The sequence below is a fragment of the Gopherus evgoodei genome, chromosome 17, assembly GCF_007399415.2.
Source record: "Gopherus evgoodei ecotype Sinaloan lineage chromosome 17, rGopEvg1_v1.p, whole genome shotgun sequence".
NCBI classification, from domain to species: domain Eukaryota; kingdom Metazoa; phylum Chordata; order Testudines; family Testudinidae; genus Gopherus; species Gopherus evgoodei.
Window position 1 is genome coordinate 155,143 of NC_044338.1, and position 22,098 is coordinate 177,240.

At 45.0% G+C, this 22,098-nt stretch overlaps 1 protein-coding gene across 1 annotated transcript in view; it reads left to right on the forward strand.

Annotated features, from left to right (window-relative positions):
* The window catches only part of YWHAE (tyrosine 3-monooxygenase/tryptophan 5-monooxygenase activation protein epsilon), a 72,962-nt gene that overhangs the window by 2,933 nt on the left and 47,931 nt on the right, over window positions 1–22,098 (forward strand). Inside the window, exon 2 of the mRNA XM_030536361.1 lies at window positions 15,694–15,893. Coding sequence (XP_030392221.1) covers window positions 15,694–15,893 — 200 coding nt within the window. The remainder of the gene's footprint in view (window positions 1–15,693; window positions 15,894–22,098) is intronic.

The window sequence follows — 22,098 nt, forward strand, 5'->3', positions numbered from 1 at the left end:
AAAATGATTTGTACAAGATCACACAGTAGATCAGTGTCAAAGTTGGGAAGAGACCCCAGGTTTCCTGATTCCCAAGTCTTGTGCTCTTTCTACTAAACCATGCTGTCCCCTGGTATTTTTATAAACTGCTTACCAAACAATGCATCTTGTAATGTAAATAGTAAAACACAAGGTGGACCAATCCTTGCATATCTTGGATGCTCTCACTGGTCTAAAGCTGTTGCCTCAAAGTAAAGAATAACCTACTTGAAGTGACATTGTTTATACAAAACATTGTTTGGGAAACAACTTGTAAATGAGATCTGGCTGACTTAGCCACAATCAAGGTGGATTTATTAAAATCAGAAGTTATAGTTTGTTAAATTTTAATTCATTGTAATAGACACACATCTTGTTCAGGCAATGAGATTGCTTTGTCTAACTTAATGCCGTTTCTTCATTTTACATATTAACTTTGTTTAGTTGTGTGTCAAACTGAAGCTTTATTGTGTTACACTATGACCATTCTTAAATGTTCAATATTGGTTGAACATAAGTGTCCTTTGAAGATAATAAATATTTAAGAATATCACTGAAGCAAAGACCTTAGGAAGATTAAAAAATGAATGGAATATATGGGTAAGAACATCACACAGAGAGATAATGGCAAGAATTAAAAAAAAAAAAAAAAAGAGGAAGCAATGTAAACTCATGTGTTACTGTCTAAATCAGCTAGCCAAAGACTCAAAGTCATAGCAAAAAAATTTTTGGAGTCTATTACAAGCAGAAAGCCTGCTAAACAACCAATGGGGTCACTGGACAGTGAAGATGATAAAGGAGCACTCGAGGATAATAAGGCCATTGCGGAGAAACCAAATGAATTCTTTGCGTCAGTTTTCATGGCTGAGGATGTGAGGGGATTCCCAAACCTGAGCCATCCCTTTAAGTGACAAATCTGAGGAACTGTCCCTGATTGAGATGTCCTTAGAGGGAGTTTTGAAACAAACTGATAAACAGTAATAAGTGAGCAGGACCAGATGCTATTCACCCAAGAGTTCTGAAGGCACTGAGATGGTGAAATTGCAGTACTACTAACTGTGGTTTGTAACCAATCATTTAAATCAGCTTCTGTACCAAATGACTGTAGGATAGCTAATATGATGCCAAATTTTTTAAAAGGGCTCCAGAAATGATCCTGGCAATTATAGGCCAGTAAGCCTGACTTGAGTGTTGGGCAAACTGGTTAAAACTAATGTTAAAAAATTATATAGTACACAGGGTGAGAAGAGTGTACATCTGAGTATAGGGCTTAGATTATTCACAAATACAAAGCATGTTTTAAAAGTCATAAGATACATGTAGTGCATAATCAGCAATAACCCAAATTTAGGTGAATAAAATTAACAATACAGTTTAGATATTAGCATCCAAATATTTGAGTACATCACTCATGAAAAGTTTATACAGAGTTGGTTGTGGAAAGCAAAATATATCAATGAGTGAAGGTTGTCCCTCAATAATTGAGAATTTAGGGTAGGCTGTCCATTTAAAAACCTTCAGTCAGAACAGAATTATCAGACACACAGATGATTTCTTGGGGATGAGTCAGCATGTTTTTTGTAAAGGAGAATCACCCCATCTGCTAGAATTGTTTGAGGGCGTCAACAGGCATGTGGACAAGGGGGATCCAGTGGACATAGTGTACTTAGTTTTTCAGAAAGCCTTTGACAAGGTCCCTCATCAAAGGCTCTTAAGCAAAGTAAGCTGTCATAGGATAGGAGGGAAGGTTCTCTCATGGTAACTGGTTAAAAGATAAGAAACGAAGGGTAGGAATAAATGGGTCAGTTTTCAGAATAGAGAGAAGTAAATAGTGCTGTCTCCCAGGAGTCTGTCCTGGGACCAGTCCTATTCAACATATTCATAAATGATCTGGAAAAAGCGATAAACAGTGAGGTGGCAGAATTTGCAGATGTTACAAAACTACTCAAGATAGTTAAGTTCCAAGCAGACTGCGAAGAGTTACATAAGGATCTCACAAAACTGGTTGACTGGGCAACAAAATGACAGATGAAAATCAGTGTTGATAAATGCAAAGTAATGCACTTTGGAAAACATCCCAACTATACATATAAAATGGTGGAGTCTAAATTATCTGTTATCACTGAAGAAAGATCTTGGAGTTATTTTGGAAAGTTCTCTGAAATCATCTACTCAATGTGCAGCATCAGTCAAAAAAGCTAACGATGTTGGGAATCATTAAAGGGAGAGGTAAGACAAAAAATCTCATATTACCTCTACATAAATCTATGGTATGCCCACATCTTGAATACTAAGTGCAGATGTAGCTGCCCCATCTCAAAGATGATATATTGGAATTGGAAAAGGGACAGAAAAGGGCAACAAAAATGATTAGAGGTATGGAACAGCTGCCATATGAGGACAAAGTAATAAGACTGACTTCAGCTTGGAAAAGAGATGATTAAGGGGGGGATATGATAAGAGGTTTATAAAATCATGATTGGTGTGGAGAAAGTCAATAAGGAGGTGTTATTTACTCCTTGTAACATGTGAATTAGGGGGTTACCAAACAAAATTAATAGGCAGCAGGTTTAAAACAACCGAAAGGAAGTTCTTCGCAGAACACAGTCAAGCTGTAGAACTCTTTGCCAGAGGATGTTGTGAAGGCCAAAACTATAACAGTTCAAAAAAGAACTAGATAACTTCACAGAGTGTAGGTCCATCAGTGGTGTCCCTAGCCTCTGTTTGCCAGAAGCTGGGAATGGGTGGTGGGAGTGGGGGTGGATCAGTGCTGATGATTACCTGTTCTGTTCATTCCCTCTGGGGCACCTGATATTGGCCAGCGTTGAAGACATGATACTGGGCTAGATGGACATTTGGTATGGCCATACTTATGTTGTTGTGTTCTTAATTCCTATTTAAGGGAAGTCAGAAAAATAACTTTCCTTTTTCCCTAATTAGGCAACTTTACTTGTTCCCTAATTCCCTTTTCCGAGATGGCTAGATCAGGGGTTCTTAGCCTTTTTCTTTCTGAGGCCCCCCCTGACATGTTATTAAAAACTCCAAAGCCCACCTGTGCCGCGATGACGTTTTTCTGCCTATAAAAGCTAGAGCTGGCATTAGGAGGTAGCAAACAGGACTGGTGCCCAGGACCCCACACCACAGGAGGCCTTGCAAAGCTAAATTGCCCAGGTTTCAATTTCAGCCCAAGGTGGCAGGGTTCAGGGCCCCGGGCTTCAGCCCCGCATGGTGGGGCTTTGGCTTTCTTCCCTGGGCCCCAGTGATTCTAACACTGGCCCTGGTTGACAGACCCCCTGAAATCTGCAGTCCCTCAGAGAGCCCCAGACTCTTGGTTGAGAACGACTGGATTAGATGAACTTCTAGTCTGATCTGGTATGGCAGTTTAGGTGTTTTCTGTGTATAATGGGCTAATGCCCTTTTCGGGTTAACAGGTAACTTGATCTTGCTCTGCAAGTACCTGCATGTGGAAAAGATTTCTGATAGCACGCTTTTTAATCTAGCAAACAAAGATGTCATAAGATCCAGGAGCTTGAAACTGGACTAATTCAGACTAGAAATTAGGTGAAAATCTTGTAACAGTGAAGGGAATTAACCAAAGGAGCGATGTGTGGAGGGTTGATTTGCTATCACCTGGAAGCTTTAAATCAAAATTTCTTTCTAAAAAATATGCTGTAGTTTACCCAGTAGTTATGGTGGTGATGCAGGACTCACTAGTGAGATTCTGCAGCCTTTGTTATGCAGGAACTCTGACTAGAAGGGAAGGTGTAATTTTTTTCGGAATCCTCACAACTCTAGTAGGGCTGCAGCTGAACCATTCACGGTTGCTATTAATGTAATAGATTACACATTTTGAATTTGAAGAATTCATTGACAGTCTAAAAGAATTTTTTCTTTAGTTTGGGGGACGGTCTAGATTTTGTCTGCTGTAACCTGTTGTTAGGGAATAAGTAATTTCTTCCTGCTGCTGAGCTATGGGATATTCTGATGTAGGACTCTCCCTCATTCTCTCCTTTTGAAGCTGTTCGACTTTGTGTAGAGTCCTTGGAGTGGTGGAGGACTACATTCTGGGTCTCTGACCCTCTGAAGTGGGTTCCCTAACCACCAGGCAGTAGAATAATTCTCTCTCTGGCCTAGTGACTTTTCAGCTATTTAACCAAAGTGGAACAGCTTCAACAGGACATATAGTCGTCATCTCCCTGCCCCCCTTGCCTAACTAGAAGTTCTTAGGAAAATCTGGTAAGATTAGAGCCCCAGGAGGTGAGGGATTCTGGTTATATCAACTTGGGTTCACCCATGTACTTTTCTCAGTTTTTTAGCCACACTGAAGAAAAGAAATCTAATGTTTTTCCCTGAGCCCAGACTGTTGGTATCAGCTATAAAGATCAGGTTTTTTACCTGGACCAGAATTGCTTAATCTGATTGTCGGGTTGCTAGGTCGTTAAATCTTTGTATTTCTCTTGGTAAGACACATCTATATTTGTAAAGTCATAGAAACTTACCACTAGGTGGCCTGTTGTTTAAGCAGTATTAATAGTTTTTTAAGGTTTTGGAGAACCTAAAGAAAATGGATGTCTGTCTCTCGACCCTCTCCCCTCCACCTCTGCATTTGAGATTCAAAGGATGTGCTTGGAGTTAGGAACTAAAGGAAGCTTGGGGTTGGTGACTCTTATACCCTTTGTACAAGTTTCCAAAGAAAGGTTTGATCTCTTACAGAATTTTGGTAGTTCAGGTAATCCAGGTTTGATTTATCCTCAGCAGAATCAAAACAGCTGGATATAATGGGGCACACGACCTAGTCCTCTGCATACCAGACTCTGAATGTGCCCAGTTACTGAGTTCTCATGAATCTTTTAACTTTTGTGGATAAAGGCTGCTTCCTGGGCCATACTCATTCTGGGGGGAGAATGGGAAAGAAAGTTAGTGAATCCCTCTTGGAGTAGGTTAGAAGGTGGTGTCAGGGCATATGCTGGGTGCATCTTATAAAGGACCAAACTGTATCCAGCTCCTTTGCTTTCGCCATGGCTTTTATGAAGACCCGTTTGGGTTAGGAATTTGGATTTGGCCTTCATGGCCCATGCAAAGGCTTGTGATCTCCCTTTCAAGGGTTTTCAGGCGTCTTCAGTCCAAAGATGGATGGATTCCTGAGGAAACTGAAAACAGAGTAAAGTTAAGTTGTTGTTTTTTTTATAGCAGTTATTCACAGAAGCGCATTCTGAAAATCAATCTCTCCTCTATCAGAACAAAATGTCATAATTCCCTTTAGTGGTCTGTGTCAGGCAGAGCTGCATCCAGGCAACAGATTTGAAGGTAAGAGAACCTGCATCATGACTGATAAAAAACAGTTTTTTCTGTTGAATTTATCCCAACTTATTTTGGCATGACATGTCATTTCTTATGCCTGGGTCCTGGAAATCTGGACAGATGGGGAAAGGATCATTTGTGGGACAGGTTCAATGTTAAGACCCTATTCACTTGTCACCTAACTCTGCTAAAAAGCACTATAGTTTTTCCCATTGGAAAAGTACAGGCCACCATTAGTGGCTGATAAAACCTTTAGGGTCACGTCAGTTATTCGACATGTGGAATCAACTCTGGCTGTAAGTTTATTTCTCACAACTGGGAAATGTGACGTCATGCTCAAGAACAGACAGGGACCTGCATTGTATATTGAATGCTATTCTTTTGAATTGGAGGAAAGCTCTCTCCTATATGCCTTTGTCAGTTTCTTTTGGCCCCCTAATACTCTGAAGGAAATATGCTAGGACAGAACCAGGTTGATGCTGATCATGCTAACCTGGGGATAGCAGCATGCATGACTATCAGAGCTGATACCTAATCATAGATAAAGTGTGGCAAATGGGTGACAATACCATATCAGTGAACAGCTGACAAATCTTATTGCAAGTTGGCTGAAGTGTTTTAAAGTGCAGGAGCCCTACAACAGTTGCAGGTATGTGCACTAGACAAAGTTGTAAAAAAGTTTCACTTAACATTTCTCAAGTTCCTTCCATCTGAGGATCTTAAAAGCCATATTTTAAAAATTAAAGCTTCACACTTATGGAGTGTGAGTAACATTTCCATTTTACAGATAAGGAAACTGAGACACAACAATGTTAGCTAACTTTGCCCAAGACCACACAGCAAGTTTATAGTAGAGCTGGGATTAGAATGCAGGACTGAATCCCAGTAGTGGTCTCTGTCCACAAAACCCAGTGTTTTGGAGGGCAGAATGCCTTGCATAGTTATATACCTATAGTGGTCAGAAATACTAAGGCATATTGGATGATTCTACTTAGAAGTGAATATAGAAATATTTTAGGATGCCTTTTTTACAAGCTTAGAAATCAACTGTTTGGTCAGAGTTAAAGCCACTCTTTAATCAAAAGCAAAATAATTTATGGAACGTGTCTCTCACACAAGCTACAAAACTACATATTATAATCATAGTTTCGTAATACTGCCACTAGTTAAGGTTGTCAAATGTTTGTTTGAAGACCCTGTTTTTAGTTTATAATTTTGCTGAATTTCAGCTCTTTGGGCCAGAATGTTCCATACTACATGAAGTTACAGCAGAACGGTTAAGCTATTTCTGAGAAAGGGGTCACAGAAAATGTATTTTTCCTATGTTAAATTCTTAGAATAGATTAATTTAAAAGCACAAGTCCCTCCTTACTTTCAGGTAGGGATTTGAAGTTTGACGGGGGTCACCTTACTGCTAGGAAAATGCCTTTGCTATCCAGGTGACAATCTGCCCAAATTTGGTTAAATTGTAAGCCTCTGAAAATCTCAGTGCACACATCCTTAGTAGAGGTTTGTTAGGGACTGGTAGTGTTAGTCTCCAAGGATTTTGTCTGCACTGAGCATGTGCCATACCAACACAATTTCTGCATGCAGACTGGACTGAACATTCATCATCCTTATGGCTCAACTGAGCATGTTCCAGCTTGGGGCTGCTCTGGTAACTGACCAGAAGGAGACAACGATGCTATGGTTTGTGCTTCCCTAGCTGGTGACAAGTTGGCATGAAGAATGAGTAGATAGTCTGACTTGCTTGATTGTAGAAAGTTGAGGTGGGGAGGGTAACACTGGGGCAGACTGCTGGTGGTGGCAATGGGAGCAGGAGTATGGCGACAGGATGGCACAGGCTGAGGATTAGGAAGATGGGGATGCATCTGCAGGAGACAGCAGAAGTATAGCCGCTAGAATACACTTCCCTGCAGAACCTAGATTTAGAACCCAAGACTCTCAAGTCCCAACAGCCCTTTGCTGTTGGCAGATAGCTGTGAAACCCAGTGGCAAAGTTTCTTATCCTCCTCCTAGGATTTATGTTTATGCTGCAGATAGACACCCCTGGCTGGTCTGTGGCAATTGGCTCAGGCTAAGGGGCTGTTTAATTGTGGTGTAGATGTTTGGGTTTGGGCTAGAGCCTGGGCTCTAGGACTCTGCGAGGTGGGAGGATCCCAGAACTCAGCCTGAACCTTGAGGTCTAAACCACAATTAAACAACCCCTTAGCCCAAGCCCCGTGATCCTGAGTCTGTATGGGCCAGCGACAAGTGTCTCATTGCAGTGTAGATCTAACCATAGTGACTAAAGTCCACATACAAGATGTCTGTTCCTGTTATCAGTTACCCTGTTAACTGTCTGGGCTATGGCTCTAAAGGTACCAACCGTGGTGTAGGCTTGCATGGGAATCATTGTGGTTCCATGTTATGGAATTTGTTTTGCCTTTTTTTAAAAGTAGGAAATTATATTCCTCTCCCCCCCCCCCATTTTAAAATATCTTTGATTGCAAAGTCAGGCAATCAAAAGCTAGAAAATGTCAGAATTAGATTTCTGTGCAACCTTAATTTAGCCCTCTTGTGCCTAAGTGTTGTAGTGCAGTAGTTAATTTATGGTTACATTCTGTTTTTCCACGGAATCCTTTCTCATTAAGTGCACAGGTGGATGGTGCTCAGGGAACGAATCGGGGTTATGTAGTGAACAAGGCTGTTTGTGGAACCTCTTGTGATTATTGAGCCTACAAATTTACCTTAATTGTAAACTCAATTGTAAAAAGTATGTGCAAGTTCATAAGTTGTTACAATAACCTGTAATAATAAATATTGATGGAAAATGTCTCATTGCTTTCAACAATGCATGTTAGAAACTGGTGCAGGAAAACCAGACAGATTAAATTAGTTAATAGAAAAAGGCCATGTTGGTGAAATTCAAGGATTATGTTGAAATCGTGTTTGGTAAAAACAGAATATGTGGAACCAAAAATTAACCAAAATTGGTGTCAGATATTAGACCTAACTAATGGACAAAATAATGAGGGAGTGAGCTATTCTATCCATCACTCTTTTGTTGGGTTTTTAAAGAGAGATTTTTGGGGGAAAGGCAGAATGGTAAGGAACAGATGAAGACTACTGAAATGAGCTTCATCATGGCTGCCACCTCCACCATCTCCTAGGACCCTGGACTTTTTTTTTTGTCCTAATCCTAAATGATGTCCTGACCAGACTGGACCCCAGAGAGGAATCCAGATGACTTTGCTACCCCCTACCAGCTCCAGCTGAATCCCAGCCACCACCTGAGATGAAATGGGATTGGATTTAAAATTAGCAGCAACTCCAGCTCATCTCGGCTAACCTTTTTTTCCATATAAGGACAGTTATTACCATCTTGTTACTGTCTAAGGCAGGGGTCGGCAACTTTTCAGAAGTGATGTGCCAAGTCTTCATTTATTCACACCTAATTTAAGGTTTCGCATGCCAGTAGTACATTTTAACGTTTTTAGAAGGTCTTTCTATAAGTCTATATTGCATAACTAAACTATTGTCGTATGTAAAGTAAACAAGGTTTTAAAAATGTTTAAGAAGCTTCATTTAAAATTAAATTTAAAATGCTGATCTTACACCACCAGCCTGCTCAGCTCACTGCCAGCTTGGGGTTCTGTTCATCTAGGCCGGTTGGCGCAGGGCCGGTGGCAGGGATGTCAGACCTGTGTGTGTGGGTGTGTGTGTGTGTGTGTGTGTGTGTGTGGGGTGGTGGGTGGTGGGGGGGGAGGTAGGACAGAAGGCTGGGGGGGGGTTTTCAGGGGTCAGGGCAGGGGGCTGTGAGGAGTGCAGGGCAGAAGGCTGGCAGTGAGTCCAGGGGGTCAGGGCAGAAGGCTGGCGGTGGGGGGGTTCAGGGCAGAAGGCTGGCAGTGGGGGGGTTCAGGGGTCAGGACAGAGGGCAGTGGAGGTGTGGGGGGATTCAGGGCGCAGGGCAGAGGGATGGGGTGTGGGGGGTTTAGGGGTGCAGGGCAGAGGGATGGGGGTTGTGGGGGTGCAGGGCAGAAGGCTGGCTGTATGGGGGGGTCAGGGCAGTGGAGGTGTGGGGGATATAGGACTGGGTGTGTGTGGGGGGCTGTAGGGCAAAAGGCTGGGTGTGTGGGGGGGTCAGGTCAGGGCAGAGGGCTGGGCGGGTGTGTGTGGGGAGAGTTCAGGGGTCAGGGCAGAGGGCTGGGGTGTTCGGCTTGTGGGGGTGCTTCCAGCCCTCTGCAGTGAGTGGCTCATGGCAGGGGGTGGAAAGGATATGCCCTGTTTCACCCCCTTCCCCAAGGCCTCGTCCCTACTTCTTTTCTGCCTCTATGGAGCAGCGAGCATACTGCCACTCTTCCTCCTCCCCCTCGCAAGGTCCATCAGCTGATCGGCACAGAGAAGGAGAGGAGGAGGGGCAGGAAAGCAGCACCCTGTGGGGGAGACAGGGGAAAGCTTGGCTGCTGCAGGACCAAGCTTCTGTCTCCTGCCCCCACAGGGAAGAGCGGTGGGCGGGACCATGGCAGGCAGCAGCGTGCCACTCAAAATTGGCTTGCGCGCCTTATTTGGCATGTGTGCTTTAGGTTGCTGACCCCTGATATAAGGCTATATCTAAACTGGCACTTTTGTTGCTTGGGGTGTGGGGAAAAAAGATCCACCTGAACGACAAAACTTTAATGACGAAAAGCGTTGGTGTGGACAGTGTTTCGTTGTCCAGAAACATGCTCCCATTGACAAAGCTACTGCCCTTTGCTGGGGTTTCATTTTATTGTCGGTGATAAAGAACAGCCACGCAAGCACTTTACAATGGTGCAGCTGCAGTGGCACAGCCGCACCGTTGTAAGGCGTGCTGTGTAGACATAGCCTAAGACTGTAAAACGGAGGTTTTCCTTCTAAAAGCTCTCTCCAGCTAAAAGGAGAGAGAACAAGGGATACTGTTAAAATGAGAGCCTTATTTAATGCTATGTTTTAAATGCTTTAACTATTTTTTTTTAAACAAAAGGTTTAAAGGATTTTAATGGTATGTTTACTATGCCCTGGTCTACACTAGGAGTTTAGGTTGAATTTTTTGCAGCGCTAGATCGATTTAACCCTGCATCCTTTCACAGGAAGCCATTTTTGTCAACTTAAAGGAGTCTTAAGATCAGATTCTGTACTCCTTCCCAATGAGGGGATTAGCGCTGAAATTGACATCACTGGGTCGAATTTGGGGGTAGCGTGAACAGTTTGAAGGTATTGGCCTCCGGGAGCAATCCCAGAGTGTGACCATTGTGACCGCTCTGGACAGCACTCTCAACTCAGATGCACTGGCCAGGTAGACAGAAAATTCAGAAGTTCTCGGGACTTTTCATTTCCTGTTTGGCCAGCCTGACAAGCTGATCAGCACAAGTGACCATGCAGAGCTCGTCAGCAGAAGTGACCATGGAGACGCAGAATCACAAAAGTACTCTAGTATGGACCAAACAGGAGGTACTGGATCTGATTGCTGTATGGGGAGATGAATCCATGCTATCAGAACTCTGTTCCAAAAGACGAAATGCCAAAATATTTGAAAAAAATCTCCAAGGGCACGAAGAACAGAGGCTATAAGAGGGACTCGCAGCAGTGCTGCATGAAACTTAAGGAGCTCAGGCAAGCCTATCAAAGAGGCAAATGGCCACTCCGGGTCAGACCCCCGGACATGCCACTTCTGTCATGAGCTGCATGCAATTCTAGGGTGTGCCCCTACAACTACCCCACCCCTGTATGTGGACTCCTGCAAGGGAGTCTCATGCAAAAGGGTTGAGGATTTTGGGGACAAGGAAGATGATGATGATGATAGCGCACAGCAGGCAAACGGAAAAACAGTTCTCTCCGACAGCCAGGAACTGTTTATCACCCTGGAGACATTACCCTCCAAACCCGGGCTCCTGGACGTCGAAGGTGGAGAAGGCCCCTCTGGTGAGTGTACCTTTGTAAATATAATACATGGTTTAAAAGCAAGCATGTTTAGTGATTAATTTGGCCTTAAGACTTGGGATGACTTCGCATTCCGGTAACTTTACTGGCTGTGGTCAGGCAACATCCGTTTATCTCTCTGTGATCCTCAGGAGAGTGGTATCATTCACAGTCACCTGGTGGAAATAGGGGAATATTAAGGGGACATTCAGAGGTGGCTGTTCCTGCTGGGCTGTGTGCCTGTGGCTGAAAAGAAATCCTTCCTGCTGTTAGCCATGCGGGAAGGAAGTGGTGGTGGTGGTATTGTGCTGCATGTTAACCTGAAAACCGTAGCCTCTCCTTTTAAATGGCCAACCCATTTTAAATGGTGAACCCAACTCTCACTTTTTTCCTCCAGCAGTAGCAAATGTTTCAATGCTACCACTATCATCTCTGTCCCAAAGGGTAGCACAGATGAGGAGGTGAAAAAAATGCACTCGCGATGAAATGTTTTCTGAGCTCATGCAGTCCTCCTTCACTGAAAGAGCTCAGTAGATGTGTGGCGGCAGACAATATCGGAGTCCAGGGAAACACAAAATGAACGCGAGGACAGGAGGGACGCGCGAGAGGAGGGGTGACGGGATCAAAAGGAGCGGTGGCAGCAGCGTGATGAGAGGAGGCAATGCTGAGGCTACTGGAGGATCAAACTGATACGCTCCATCGTATTTTGAGGTGCAGGAAAGGCAGCAGGAGCACAGACCGCTGCTGCAGCCCCTCTATAACTAACCGCCCTCCTCCCCAAGTTCCATAACCTCCTCACCCAGATGCCCAAGAACGTGGTGGGGGGTGGGAGGCCTCCGGCCACCCAACCACTCCACCCCAGAGGACTGCTCAAGCAACAGAAAGCTGGCATTCAATACGTTTTTGAAGTGCAGTGTGGCCTTGTCCTTCTCTCCTCCCCAACCCCTCCCAGGCTACCTTGACAGTTATCCCCCCGTTTGTATGACAACTTAATAAAGAATCCATGAATTTGAAACGATGACTTTATTGGCTCTGCAAGCAGAGATCAAAGTGGGGAGGGGAGGGCGATTGGCTTACAGGGAAGTAGAGTGAACCGTGGGGGTGGGTTTTCATCAAGGAGAAACAAACAGAAGTTTCACACCGTAGCCTGGCCAGTCATGCAACTGGCTTTCAAAGCTTCTGTGATGTGCAGCGTGCCCTGCTGTCCTCTTCTAACCGTCCTGGTGTCTGGGGTAATCAGCGGCCAGATGATTTGCCTGAACCTCCCACCCCACCATAAATGTCTCCCCCTTGCTCTCACAGATACTGTGGAGCACACAGCGAGCAGTAATAACGATGGGAATATTGGTTTTGCTGAGGTCTAACCGAGTCAGTAAACTGCACCAGCGTCCCTTAAACATCCAAATGCATGTTCTACCACCATTCTGCACTTGCTTAGCCTATAGTTGAACAGCTCCTGACTACTCTCCAGGGTGCCTGTGTAGGGCTTTGAGCCATGGCATCAAGGGGTAGGCTGGGTCCCCAAGGATAACTATAGGCATTTCAACATCCCCAACAGTTATTTTCTGGTCTGGAAAGTAAGTTCCTTGCTGCAGCGGTTCACACAGACCAGAGTTGCTAAAGATGTGTGTCCTGTACCTTTCCCGGCCATCCCACGTTGATGATGGTGAAATGTCCCTTGTGACTCACCAGTGCTTGCAGCACCATTGAAAAGTACCCCCTTTGTGGTCCGGTCCCAAGATAGGGATATGCATTCCATCTATCATCCCACGACAGTTAGGGAATCTCATTGCAGCAAAGTCATCCGCTATGACCTGCACATTTCCCAGAGTCACTACCCTTGATAGCAGCAGCTCAGTGATCACATTGGCTATTTGGATCACAGCAGCCCCCACAGTAGATTTGCCCCCACCAAATTGATTCCTGGCTGACCAGTAGCTGTCTGGTGTTGCAGGCTTCCAGAGAGCTATTGGCACTCATTTGTGAACTGAGGGCTGCTCTCATCTTGGTATTCTTGCGCTTCAAGGAGCGGGAAAGCAAGTCACAAAGTTCCATGAAAGTGCCCTTACGCATGCTAAAGTTTTGCAGCCACTGTGAATCATCCCAGACCCACAACACTATGCAGTCCCACCAGTCTGTGCTTGTTTCCCGGGCCCAGAATCGGCATTCCACGACATGAACCTGCCCCATTACCACCATGATGTCCACATTGCCAAGGCCTGTGCTTTGAGAGAAGTTTGTGTCCGTGTCCTCATCACTCTTGTCACTGTGCAGCTGTTGCTGCCTTGCCTGCTTTTGCAGGTTCTGGTGCTGTATATACTGCAGGATAATGTGTGAGGTGTTGACAGTGCTCATAACTGCCGCGGTGATCTTAGTGGGCTCCATGCTTGCCGTGGTATGGCATCTGCAGGAGAGCAGAATGACAACAGAAGTATGGTGATGATTTGCAGCCCTATTGTACCGTCTGCTGCCAGCAGCACCCAGGACACAACTGCAGCTGAGCTGAGTGGGCTGCATGTTTGCCATGGTATGGCATCTGTGCAGGGAAAAAAGGCGCGAAATGATTGTCTGCCGTTGCTCTCACAGAAGGAGGTGCGACTGATGACATGTACCCAAAACCACCCATGACAATGTTTTTTGCCTCATCAAGCAGTGGGAGCTCAACCCAGAATTCCAATGGGTGGCGGAGACTGCGGGAACTGTGGGATAGCTACCCACAGTGCAACGCTCTGAAAGTTGATGCTAGCCTCATACTGTGGATATGCTCTGCTGACTTAATGCGACTTAATGTGCTTAGTGGGGACACACAGAATCGACTGTATAACATCACCTCCTAAAAAATTGACTTCTATAAATTTGACCTAATTTCGTAGTATAGACGTACTCTATGGTATTAAGCAGGCTGAGGTCTCTTTATGTCAGCTGTTCTCAAACTATGGGGAGGGCCTCCCAAGGGAGGTTCGAACTTTGTGATTTTTTTTTAAGAGCTCCGGGTGTCATGCGGAAGGGACGTGCACATGTGTTAGGTTGGGATAAAGAGGACAGCTGGAGCACCGCCACTTAGGCTTGGGTGTCTCCCTCCTCCTCCCCCATCCGGCATTGGAAAGTAGCGGGGCTCCAGCTGTCAGCCCTGAGGTGGCCATAGTGGTGCAGAAGTAAAAGTGGCAATAGAACGCCAAGTCTGCTGCAGAACCTGATATTGATCAATATCACTTATAACATTGCCAGCCTTCTGTGCTAGAGCTGGGTGCTGGTATATGTTCTGGCAGTTGGGGGTGTAAACTACTACAGACACAAGGCAGTCCCAATCAAATAAGTGGGGGGAGAGGGATAGCTCAGTGGTTTGAGCATTGGCCTGCTAAACCCAGGGTTGTGAGTTCAGTCTTGAGGGGGCCACTTAGGGATCTGAGGCAAAAATCAGTACTTGGTCCTGCTGGTGAAGGCAGGGGGCTGGACTCAATGACCTTTCAAGGTCTCTTCCAGTTCTAGGAGATAGGTGTATCTCCTATTATTATTTATTATAAGTTTGAGAACTACAGCTGACTCAACCTCATTTATTGCAGAATTTGGAAGTTGTTCAAAAATAACTAGGCACTAGATGTTTCAAGTTGGGCAGCCAAAATTAGTGGATGCTTGACAACCTCAGCCTTCTCTTGGCTACTCATCTGTAAAACTGGGATCATATCCTCTTGTCTAAGGGGTGTTGTAAAGATAAATTCACTTATTTTTAAAGCATTCACACTCCAAAATGAGCATCATAGGAAAATCCATATTTCTGTATTGTATTCTGTGTAGAGTTTAAATGGTGTTCAGTAAGGAAAGCATGTAGCCGTACAATGAATGACAAGGCTACAAAGAAATATTGAATAACTAGCCATCCAGTGGGCACTGTCCATTCCATGCACTGAATGAAGTAGGTATTCTGTGGAAAAAATGGTATGTGATCCTGTAATAACTAGATCCTAATAGTACAAACAGGAAGAATATGGTTGCATAGACGACATTAGTTTTGGCATGTCCTAACTTTTGAGGGTTTGATTTTGAAGCTATAACATTATAAGAGAATGTTTTAATTCATTTTAATATTTATATTGTACTAGTGCTCAGGCACCAATGAGGATCATGGCACTATACAAAGAGGTGGACCTGATCCCTGCCCAGAAGATTTCAGTGGTTTAATGTGGTCTGTTACTGTGGGAATTTGTCTAATATTTTTAGAATTGCTTGTCTTAAGTTCACAGCTGTCAGCTGAAAGGTGAGGAATCACAGGTGATGAGAGGTAGGACTGAGTCCAGTTTGTTAAAAATGAAGATCAGTGCATAATTCTGAAAATTTAATCTTTTACTGAATGGCCTGAAAATCTTGGTTGTGAGAAGGAATAAATTAAATAAGCAATTCAGAAGTCTGTGGGGAAACTCTATTTAATATGCCTAATTAGTAACCTTTTCCTCTCAGAAATGGTTGAATCAATGAAGAAAGTGGCTGGAATGGATGTGGAGTTGACAGTGGAAGAAAGAAACCTTCTATCTGTTGCATATAAAAATGTGATTGGAGCTAGAAGAGCTTCATGGAGAATAATCAGTAGCATCGAACAGAAAGAAGAAAACAAAGGTGGAGAAGATAAACTAAAAATGATTCGGGAATATCGGCAAATGGTAAGATCTAGTTAGTGAGATAATTTATGGATTTCATTTAAAAATTTTTCTTCTGCTAAGGCAAAATACCATTTGACTATCTGGCCTTGGGGGCTAATGAATCCTCGTTGAGTTCCAGCAGATTCTTGGGGAGAATATTTGGCTGACAAAAACATTTTACTTATGGCTTAATCAAATGCATGTTGTCTTCTTCCATCAATATTGTGATGCCTAAACACCCTCTTCCTCCTCCAAATTGCTGTGATATACAGGTGACAAATGACAAAAGCAGAAGAGAAGACTGTTTAGAGTACTCTTGTCAGAAGTTGTGTTCCAAATTGTGGATCTGTTTAAGTTAACTTTCTTGAGGTCTTCTGCTCTTGGTGTGCTGTAAACAAAGCAGAACTGTGATGACTTGCTAATCCAGTTGATTTGCACCTGGTGACAGTGAAGTGGTGTTTTTTGGGTTTTTTTTCTGTGACTTTTCGAATTATTTCATAGATATAGTTGCTTTAAGGATACTCTTGTCTCTGAATTTTTGAATTTTCTTCTCTGGGAGAAAGTTTTTCTACATGGATTTCAGTCTGACACTTAGAGGAGCTTTAGACTTGATGGGGTAGTTTATTGACTACTAGCGGGGAAATGTTGAGGCCATTTTAATAATTTGGCATTGCAACGCAAGGGAAAGCAAGGTACTGGTTTGATCAGGTCTTGTACAGCGAAAGTTTTCAACTATGGTGGTTGATCTGCTGGGATTAATGAGACATTCTGGTTCTCCTAGTCTCTCTTGTATTTAATACTGTAGGTGTCTGCTCTGTAATTGTATGAATTGACAAGGGCTGCTCTTGGGTGACTCTTCCTTCTGAAAGGTCCTGGACAATAGTGCCAGGCTTATCTGCTTTGAGGACACTTGCATGTGAGGTTCCACAGCATGCCATGTTCTGCGTGCTCACCAGAACTCATTATCTGGTTATGTGGGGGTGTGACGAGAGAGACCTGATCATAACTTGTTCTCCTTTACATCCTTGCTCACGTCCATTCCAATGTAGGGGTTTGCGCATGCGCTCCGTTTGCTGCCATTAGAAAGGTTTTTTCCCTCCATAGTATCCATTGGGTTGGCTCTGGTGCCCCCTGGAGTCGTGCCCTCATAGTGCCAGTTTATAGGGTCCTGCTGCCCCCTAAGTTCCTTCTTATTGCCTGTGACAGTCGTTGGAACTTCTGTTCATTCTTGTGTTCACGCAAGTACTTTCCTCAGTGGACTTTGGTTCTTTTCCTGGATATAGATAAATAGTAGTGGTTTGTTAGAGTTTACGATTTAGAGTTAGTTAATGGATTAGGATCCTGCTTACTGGGGTTCCCCTTCCCAGGCACCAGTGCATGCCTTGGTCTCTGGGCTTTTAATCTGTGTGAGGCTTGCCATAAACCCATGCCAATTAGTGACCCTAAATCTGCTTTCCTTAAGTGCTTGGGGGAGTCTAACCTCTGTGACCACTGCAGGATTTGTAAGGGGTTCAAACCCCATGCCAAAAAGGACAGGGACCAGAGATTCAAATACCTCCTTTATGGAGGTGGCTCTTCAACCCTCCTCGAAGCCAAGTCATGCTGACTTGATACTGTGCATCTCTATCTCAGTGAGAAGTGCACTGGCTTCTCTGAGAAACAGGCAGTATAGCTCAGCCTCTCCAGCACCGAGGAAGGACTCCCTGTCCCGGGACACTCTGCACCATCAGGGCTTTCCCATACAGAGGAGGTCTACACCTCACCAGGACGATCTGCACTGATCTCAGTTACAGTGTGGAGGAAGAAGTAAAGAAAAACAGATGGGGTGCTCCCTAACTCCAGGACCTGCCAGTCGCAGGAAGCTGGCAGAATGAAGGCTGTGTCAGGCCACTTGGACTCAACAGCTGCCAGCCTAGTGCCATTGACTCCGGCCCAGGAAAGAGACCTGTTGGGTCCAGTACTGTTGGACTCTCCTCTGAGGGAGAGCCATCGGAGTGCAGCTCTGGTGCTTCCATCCACACCAGAAGTGTTCGAGGCAGCAAGGGAGCTACAATGCCTCGTGTAGTGCCATTCCTCATCAGGCGTGAACAGGCATCAGAGATAAGTGACTAAGGCACCGAGGCACCATGTGGTGGGGAAAACCGGGCATGATGACACGGCACCTGTTGCCTACCTCCTGACACCATTCTGGGCAACTTCTCGCAGTTGGACTCTGAGGCAGGAACTTACACCTCCCTCAGGAGCTCAGACCACTGTTACCTGATGGCTAATATGGGCCAAGAGTTCTGACCAATGGCCTGATCAGCACAGTTGCAGAAAGTGGTGCAATTGCCTCTCTGGAATCTCTGAGCCTTCCATGTGGTCCAAGGGTCTCAGTCAAGGAGATCTTACTCCATTGTGTTGGCGCGTACAGCTTCCCCACCACTTCCCTTGGTACGGGACTCAGCGTGGCACTTAACTTCAGAACCCAGTACTGTGAGATCCTTCAGCTGCTGGAGGACAGGAACAGGGCCCTGTACCTGTACTCATTAAGGCGCCATGGCAGACTATAGCATCCTTGCAACCCACTGCAAAGAGGGGTGGAGAAAAGGTATTGTTCCCCCAAAGGGGTTTGAATACTTATACACCCATCCTCCTCCAGGGTTGCTAGTGCTGTCAGTGGCAAACGAACAAGAGGAGATAGCAAGGATCTACCCCCAAGGCCAAGGATGCCAAGAAGCTGGATCTCTTTGGTAGAAGATCTCCACGGGGTGGGGCCTGCAACTTCAAATCACCAACCAAGAGATGTTCCTGAGCCACTATGACTTTAATTCCTGGGGTGTAATGACTATGTTCAAGGAGTTACTACTACAGGAATCTAGTGCTGAGTTCTTGACTATGGTTGAGGAGGCCAGATCAGTGGCAAAAGTGTACCTGCAATGAGCATTGTTTGCTGTGGACTCTGCTGCATGAACTGTGCCTTTGGCTCTGGTCATGAGGAGAAGCTCATGGCTGCAGGCCTCGCACCTCCCATATGAAGTGCAGCAGACTATTCAGGACCTCCCTTTTGAGAACGCATCTTTATTTTTTTTTTCCAGCAGGGAGACTTGAGTGCCACAGCTTAAAGGATCCACCCTAAAGTCCCTAGGACTACACACCGTAGGCCCATCGAGGAAGCACTTTTAAACCCCAGCTATTGCCCTGTTTCTACCAGTCTCAGTCAAGGCAGGATTACAGTAAGAGGTGAGGTATGAGCTATGAGAGGAGGCTGCCTCCCAAGTCTTCGTCTGACCACATGGCTGGCCCCACCAGACACTTGTGTGGGTCTAAACATGCCTTTTGAGGGTACGCCCGAAGACATTGTACCAGGACAGTGTCTGGAACTCCCCTTCCCAGTTTTTGTGGACTGGTTATCCCACTTCTTTTGGGCATGGACACAAATCATCTCAGAGAGCTAGGTGCTACGTGCAGTAGAACTAGGATACCCCCGGCAGTTCAGTTCTCCCTCCCTGTCCTCCTTCAGGGACTCTTCTCATGAGCATCTTCTAATCCAGGAAGTGCAAACACTTCTGGAAGTGGGAGTAGGAGAGGAGGTTTCTCTGGAGCTAAGGGGAAGGGGGTTTTACTCCTATTATTTCCTAATCTTGAAGGCCAACGCTAATCTCAGACCCATTCTGGACCTGCAAAACTTCAACAGATTCATGCGGAACCTTAAGTTCCTCATGATTTCCTTGGCCTCCATTATCTCTTTGCTGGATCCAGGGGACTGGTATGACACCCTTGACTTGAAGGATGCTTTATTTTCATATTTCTTTCTTCCAAGGTCACAGGAGATTTCTCCGATTCATTGTAAACCAGATACCAGTGCTCACATTCGGCCTGTCAACAGCATCATGGGTATTCACAAAGCACATTGCAGTTGTTGCGGCTTTCCTAAGGAAACAAAGGGTTTAGGAATGTCCTTACCTCGGCAACTGACTGATCAGAAGGCGGACTAGGGCCTAGGTGGAGGCAGACATACGACTAATACTGTCAATCTTCCAGAGGTTAGACCTGTTGATAAACATGTAGAAATCAACACTGTTACCATCCAAAGGATAAAATCAAGTCCATGACTTGGTCCAGGCAAGAGCCTTTCTTCTGGAAGCCAGATTCCAGGCCTTGGGCTCCATTGTAGAGAGCCTCAGAAACCAACCCATCACCACAGCAAGAAACTACCTGAAACTGTTGGGGCATATGGCATCATGCACTAGCATATAGAAACACGTGAGGTTGCAACTCAGACCTCCTTCAGGCCTGGCTAGCATCAGTGTACTGACCCTGCTGGGATCACTTGAACATGGCAATCTCACTTCCACCTTCAGTGATCATCACCCTCCGATGCTGGTTGGAGCCAGAGACAGTATGTTCTGGTGTCCCATTCTTGAAACTGCAGCTGTCAATGTCTCTAGTCTTTGATCCTTCCGTGCTGTTTGGGGGGCTCATCTGGGGGTCTTCAGAACCCAGGGTCTCTGGTCCCAGGCAGTGCTCTCACTGCAGGCTTGGCTACGCTCGAAACTCCAAAGCGCTGTCTCTACTCTACTTGTCCTGGAAGGTGGCCTTCCTGGTGGCCATCACCTTGGTCAGAAGGGTCTTGGAAATTAGGGCCCTTACTTCAGAGCCCCCATACACAATCTTCCTCAAGGACAATGTCCAACTGCACTCACTCCCAGCCTTCCTCCCAAAGGTGGTGTTGCAGTTCCACAATAACCAGGACATTTTTCTCCCAGTCTTCTATCTAAAGCCACGTTCCAACAGGTGGGAACACTAGATCTCAGGCAGGCACTTGCATCCTGCAAAGAAAGGACTGAATCCTCTAGGAAGACTACTCAGCTTTTCGTGGCAGAAAAGATGAAGTCTCCCAGTCTCAGCCCAGAGAATTTCATTGTGGATTACTACTTGTATTCATGCATGCTACAACGTGACGAAAGTCCCTGCTACAGCCCTGATTGCACATTCCACAAGGGCGCAAGCCTCCTGAGCCGCATTCATAGCATAGGTTCTCATCCAGGATATGTTCAGAGCAGCTATGTGGTCTTCAGTCCACACTTCTGCAATTCATTATGCCATTGCTCAGCAGACCAGAGATGATACTGGATTTGGCAGAGCGGTGCTACGGTCTGCTTGTCATTGAACTCTGAACTTTGCCACATCTGCTTTGGAGTCACCTACACAGGAATGGACATGAGCAAGCACTTGAAGAAAAAATGATTACTAACCTTCTGTAACTGTTCTTTGAGATGTTGTTCATGTCCATTCCAAAGCCCACCCTCTTTCCCCCTCTGTCATAGTTAGCCAGCAAGAAAGAACTGAGGGGGTGGGGGGCTGCTGGACCCTATATACTGGTGCTATGAGACCTCCCTTCTGGGGGGTACCAGAACAGACCCAATGGATACTACTGAGGGAAAAACTTTCTGGCGGCAGTGCATACTGCACACGCATACACCTGCATTGGAATAGGCCTGAGCAATACATCTCAAACAGTTATGCAAGGGTAGTACAGTAGAACATCTGTTACGAACATCAGTGTTACGAACTGACTGGGCAGCCACATGCCTTATTTGGAACTGGAAGTATGCAATCAGACAGCAGCAGAGACAAAAAAAGCAAATACAGTACAGTACTGTGTTTAAACATAAACCATTAAAAACAGGAAAGTTTTTTTTTAAAAAAGATTTGACAAGGTAAGGAAACTATATCTGTGCTTGTTTTGTTTAAATTAAAGTGATTAAAAGCACAATTTTTCTCCTGCATAGTAAAGTTTTAAAACTGTATTAAGTCACCGTTCAGTTCTAAACTTTAGAAAGAACTATAACATTTAGTTCAGAGATGCAAACATTTCAGTTACTAATAATTTCCATTTCTAAGGTATTCCCAACTCTGAAGTTCTACTGTAACTTTTTTTGCTTCTGACTTTCAGAAGCATTTTATTACCGTCCATGTTCTGGAAGGAAACAAGTTGCATAGTGCTGCCCTTCAGTATTAGCAAATCATTTTTTCAAGATGAATTGTTTTGACTTTTGAGAAAGCGGTAGAAAGGGGCACGTGGTGGGGTGGGCTCAACTACCAGCTCCACCCTTTTCCTGGTCTCTCCATGCCTCTCGTTTGGGCTGGAAGGGAGTATTGGGTGGAGGGAGGGAAATTGGTGCTGAGTGGTTGTGAGGAATGTGTTTACCAGCTAGATGCAGCAAGGGAGTTGTGAGGGGAG